The sequence below is a fragment of the Bison bison genome, unplaced genomic scaffold (genome assembly GCF_000754665.1).
Source record: "Bison bison bison isolate TAMUID 2011002044 unplaced genomic scaffold, Bison_UMD1.0 scf7180017864243, whole genome shotgun sequence".
Lineage (NCBI taxonomy): Eukaryota > Metazoa > Chordata > Mammalia > Artiodactyla > Bovidae > Bison > Bison bison.
The window spans coordinates 2,406,021-2,411,740 of record NW_011494815.1 but is presented as its reverse complement, the minus strand read 5'-3'; the positions used below and the strand labels follow the sequence as shown (position 1 = coordinate 2,411,740).

The 5,720-nt window shown below is 48.7% G+C and overlaps 1 protein-coding gene across 2 annotated transcripts in view; it reads right to left on the bottom strand.

Moving 5' to 3' along the window:
- Nucleotides 1–1,217: 1,217 nt before the first annotated feature.
- TRIM14 (tripartite motif containing 14) overlaps nucleotides 1,218–5,720 on the bottom strand; it is a 24,801-nt gene continuing 20,298 nt past the window's right edge. For both annotated transcript variants that reach the window (XM_010847050.1, XM_010847051.1), the window contains one exon: nucleotides 1,218–4,552. In XM_010847050.1, the coding sequence (XP_010845352.1) occupies nucleotides 4,017–4,552 (536 nt within the window). In that variant the 3' untranslated portion in view covers nucleotides 1,218–4,016. The remainder of the gene's footprint in view (nucleotides 4,553–5,720) is intronic.

The following is a 5,720-nucleotide window of genomic DNA, read 5'->3' as shown; positions in this document are numbered from 1 at the left end:
CAGCCCTGGGTGTTCTTTGGAAGGAGTGATGCTAAAGCTGAAACTCCAGTACTTTGGCCACCTCATGTGAAGAGTTGACTCATTGGAAAAGACCCTGATGCTGGGAGGGATTGGGGGCAGGAGGAGAAGGGGACAAGAGGATGAGATGGCTGGATGGCATCACTGACTCGATGGACGTGACTCTGGGAGTTGGTGATGGACAGGGAGGCCTGGCGTGCTGCGATTCATGGGGTTGCAAAGAGTCGGACACGACTGAGCGACTGAACTGAAGTACCTGCCAGGTGGGAGGATTCAGTGCTGGGCGTATAGTGTGACAGCAGACAGTCCCTGTCTGCTGGTACTTCCACAACCAGGCCCTGCATGTGTGAACTTCTGAAATGTTTTCCAAGTCATGGGAGCTATAAGAGTGGGCCTAGGAGACGAGGCGTTGGCCAGGGAAGCTCTCCTGGAGGTTGTGGCACTCTTAGATCAGCCTTGCAGGTTCAGAAGTGACTGAGGGAGGAACTGTGGGATTTGAGGCATGGGAGGGGCTGTGGGTGTCCAGGTGATAGCTGGGCAGGGATGGCCACATGGAGAGGAAAGAAAAGATTTGGAAGGTGGTCAGGAAGCAAGCAAGGTCTTAAAGCCTGCTGACTTGGACCTGCCTTCTATAAGCAATGGGAAGCCATGGAAGGCATCAGAGCAGGACACGGGGAACTCAACCTTGGGCCTCTCACTCTTAGTGCTTATCCAGCCCACCTCGTATGCAGCTTGGCTTCCTGGGCAGGCGGTCTCCTCCTCATGGTATGGGCTCCTGTCTACCAGGCCTGGCTGTGCCGGGCCACCTCTATGCCCTCTGCTAGGCTGCCTCCCACAGGCTATCATCACTGTCCCCTTCTCCCTGACAAAGAAGAACTGCAGAAACAGAAGAGATGATGGAGGGTCCCTGAAATCTCTAAATATTAGTAAGTGACCACAGATGGCTTCAATGTCAATCAAAAATTACAAATATTATCTTGGATAGGAACAGCTGGAAGGCAGGATTTATTTCCACATGAGCAAGAACTCAGTGAACTACCTTTAGAAATAGTGATCTCCTCCTGCTATTAGAGATACTCCATCAGGGACCAACTGACAGCAACAAGGAATTTGTGGAGAGGGTGGGAGATGAGCAAGGCCCCGTCCAGGCCTAGGTTCCGGGTACTTGAAGCAACACAAACTCCCAATGAAGAACACGGTTAAAAGGGATAGTATTCATGTTTTATTAAAACAAACCACATCTGCAAGCAATTTGCTCTTATTAATAAAAAAATTTCTACAAATTCAAGTCTGCAAAGACAGTAAGTGATGGGTACCGTTTCAGACCTGGACCCCAACAAAGCTCAGTCCTGTGTTGAATGCTGCCGGAGGCACCTGCTCCTGTCAGATGGCAGCTAGGAGTATCGGCTCTCTTAGCACTGCCATGCCCAACAGGAACCCATTGGCATGCCAACAGGTCCTGGCATGGCACAGCACTGTAGTTTCCAGGACAGTTCACATCCTCTGGGCTCATTTGAGCCTCACACCACTGCTAGGTAGGGTCATTAATCTCACTTTACAGATGATCTCCCATCAAGTACAGCGACTAGCCTGAGATAATGACTGTGGACAAAAACTGCAGTTTTTGTCCTTTATAGTTCAGCTCTGACTCTTGCTACAATACATGAATCCCAAACCTCAAATCTCCCTCGGGGTGTAAGACTTCCTCTCAGAGCCCACGGAAGGTAATCCAAAGATAGATTCAATCCCACAGAGTAACCAGGCAAAAGCAGGGCATCACAGGCCTCATAAGAGAGGGGCCAGAGCAAGTAGGCACTGGCTAGAGACTGGCTGCATTCACGTGAACACGGTGGAAGAGCACAGACCCCAGCCCCACCACTAGCTGTGAAATACTGGGCATGTTATTCATTCTCTAAGTTTTGCCATGTGTACAACTGTCAAACTATCCTTCTCCTACGGGTGATGTAAGGATCGAATGAGTTAATAGTTGTAAAGCATTAGAACAGTGCCTGGCAAAATAGCAAGGATTTTTACTTGGACCCTGTGGCTGTGAGTCTGGGAATAAGTCTTACAGAGATGAACAGAGATGTGGGGTCAAGCATACCCATCTCCCTCTGTCAGGAATGCCCTCTGCCTGTCAGAATTCAGCTTGGGGCCATCCCCGGTAGAATTAATTTCCCTTTTCCTGGAGTGTAGTGTTTAAAACATCTAGCCAAGCTAGAGTTTTAAATGACTTGGTTAGGACTAAAGCCACTTTTGAAGTTCCTTCTGTCTTGTATTCTACTTGTATTACACTGCCTCATATGAAATTACTGTTTTTAGGTAAAAAAAAATAAAAAAACCACTGGATTTATATGATTCAAACTAATTAATGCACTGAGAGTCTGTTTAAACCACGGAGATTCAGCCTTGCATGTTCCTCATCCTACCACTGCCCTCCTGTCAAGCACCTAAGAAGATAACTTAAGACAGTATAACTTCAAAACCACATAAGGAATTCGACAAACAGGATGCTGAACGTTCAGAACCGAGGCACAGACCCTAGAAAGAGGCCTTTCCCTCCCTCCTGGAGGAGCTGACTTCCTGCTGATTTAACCTTCTCTATTGACAACATCACTACTTTCTGGAAAGCAGGGGGTCTCTGCATTTCCTTGGCAACATTTTGGACCTGAGGAAAACAGGGATGCCTGAGCTGCCCAAACCCCACTCATGGTGAGTTCCTCTCCTTTTGATTCCAAGACAGTTGGGAAAACTGCCTGTGGTTGCTTAGCAACAGTCATCTGCTGATTTCTTCCCAACATCCCCTAAGAAATGAATAAGCAGTAAAATCTTCCAGGCTGAAAGCTGGGCTGGAAGGGCTGGGCCAGAGACACATGGCTGGGTGCTGGGGGGTGGCCCAGTCCTTAATCTCTGTGGGTGACTTGAGGCAACTTTCTTTCACGACCTTATTCTCCCCAAATGTACAATGAGGTCAGGCTGGGTGATCTGTGAGGCCCTCCCAACTCAGCTGTTCTGATTCACTAGCAGTCAGCTAGTAGTCATCGACTCACTGCCTTGGAGGGAAGGGACTTTTTGAATTTTTCAGGGTGAGGAAGGCATAGGACATGGCTGCCCTTAGAAATCTTCCAATCTAACCGGAAAGACAGGTTGGGGAAACTTCCTGGGGCAGTTAAGCCTGGGGAAGACAGACAGGCAAAAAGAAGAAAGGGCTTTCCTGTATAAATGTGTTTGTATGGGAAACAGCAAAGGCACGGGTATACAGGTGGAACTATGTGACCCAGTTCTGATTGAAGGGTCTCTGAAAAGAGCAGTAGGAGCTAGATGAGGGTATGTACTTTGGGGCAGACTAGAAAAGCCTTGAATGCTAGGGTAAAGTGATTCCCCCGCCCCCCTCCCCATTGTAGTCCTTGGGAAGCTTTTGATAGTTCTAAGAAATTAAGTGAGGTTACAAGCAGATCACTCTGGCTGTAAGGTAGAAAATGAGCTTGGGAAAGTGTTCAGGCCAGGAGGTGGTAAGAACCTCTTGCAGCTGTTCGTAAGGGAGGTGACATGGACAAGCTGAAGTAGAGTGAAGAGGAGGAAGCATATCCAAGGGACATTAAGGGATAGAAGAGTCCTAGCGACTCTCACTCATTCACATTATTTATCTTGCGCCTACTATGTGCCAGGCAGTTCTGGGTGCTATGTGAGCTGATGCTGGGGATCATGTTCACTGACATGGTCAGGGTGCTTAAGGCTCACCTGTGGGTGTGTGCTTTCAGGAACCTGAACTAAAAGGCAGTGGTGGCGGGGTCGCACGAGAGAGCAGCAGGAGAGGACCTGCAGGTTTAGGGCTCGTTTGAAGCTCGCCTACTAGGAGAGGAACTGTACAAAGCACAGGGAAGGACTGGTGGGGGAGACAATGGGAATGCTTACAGAGGAGGTCGTAGACCAGCTCCGTCTGGATGCAGTAGAGTAGAGCCGTGGAGAGCCTAAGGCGGTCACTAGGGTCTCGGCCACTAGGGCAGCCGGGAGATGCTGATGGCCCCTTCCCAGAGCCGCAGAGCCGGGTACAGCGGCTCCTGGAAGGCGGCCCGGAAGGTGTGTAGGTGGCTCATGCCGCCCGTCACATCGTAGAAGGCCAGGACGCCGGCCTCGTAATCCAGGAAGACACCGAGCCGGTCAGGGTCGTGGCGGGGCCGCAGGCGGCTGCGCTGGCAGTCGTGGAAGGCCCAGTACTCGAGGTCATAGCGTTTGAGGCACCAGGACTGGCGGTTGCAGCCCAGGCGGGCGGCGTCCGAGGCCCCGTGGCGTCGCAGGGAGCCGTAGGCCGCGCCCACCCACCAGCCGACGCCCGCCTCCTGCACATCCACTTCCCAGTAGTGGCGGCCGGCGGCGAAGCAGTCGCGGCTCAGCACCTGCCACAGCGCGTCGAAACGCAGCGCCGCAGTGGGTCCCAGGCGGCCGAGGAGGCTGCAGCGTACCGTCAGGAGGTCGGCAGAAAGGCGCAAGCGCGCGTGCATTGTGTCGGGCTCCAGACAGGGCGTGCGCGCGTCTGCGGAGGGCGGGGACACCGGGCCAAGCCTGAGGGGAGGGGCAAGCGACCCCGACACCGCCCCGCCCCGCCCCTGGGAGAACGACAGTGCGCGCGCAGGCTGTCCTGCGCTTGTTCACGGAAGAAAACTGGAAACATGCAAATCACCAGTGAGGAGGTGATCGGGGAACACGGGGAGGAGACAGCATTTTAATACACATCCGTTGTACAGCTTGAATTTTGTACAGTGGAATTTGCTGCCAATTTCTAAAAATTTAAAAATAACCCTATCACTATTTTAACACTTGGGTGTCCTTCCAAATTTTTTTACTTGCCCCTTTATGGTTTTTTTCTTAACATTAGTGTCATACCATACAGACTCTTGGTAGTTTGTTTTTTAAATGTATTAATGTATTTATGAACATTTTACCACGTCGTATAATATTCTTTTATAAGAGCATTTTAATGGCAACGTTAAGATTTTGATGTATAGATGAATTCAAATTTAATGTATACCTTCCCCCTGCTTTAAAAAAATATTTAAGCTTTTAAGAAGACTTTTAAAAACACTAATGAATACATCTTTATATATCTGATTATTTGGGCTATATTCCTAAAAGAATTGCTGGGTCCATGAGGATGATTGCATTTTTAAGGCTTTTGCCAAATTGTCCTCCAGAAAAGTGGTGGTGATTTGAACTCCCAGTTACAGTTATTGTTGCATTATACACATTTGGAGACATGAAGTTAGAGAAAAATCTAGGTCTTAGGGCATGTGGATGTTCAACTTTAGTAGATACTACCAGATAATTTTCTTGGTAGTATTTTGGAGTTTTCTGGAGAGCGGTTTTATATATTTTTTATTAGATTTATTCCTAAGTTTTTAGAAAGTGTTACTGAAAATAATGTTTTAAACATTTCATTTTCTAATTGTTTATTGCCAATACATGACCTAAATCAAATCCCTTATGATTATACAGTAGGAGTGAGAAATAGATTTAAGGGCCTAGATCTGATAGAGTGCCTGATGAACTATGGACGGAGGTTCGTGACATTGTACAGGAGACAGGGATCAAGGCCATCCCCATGGAAAAGAAATGCAAAAAAGCAAAATGGCCGTCTGGGGAGGCCTTACAAATAGCTGTGAAAAGAAGAGAAGCAAAAAGCAAAGGAGAAAAGGAAAGATATA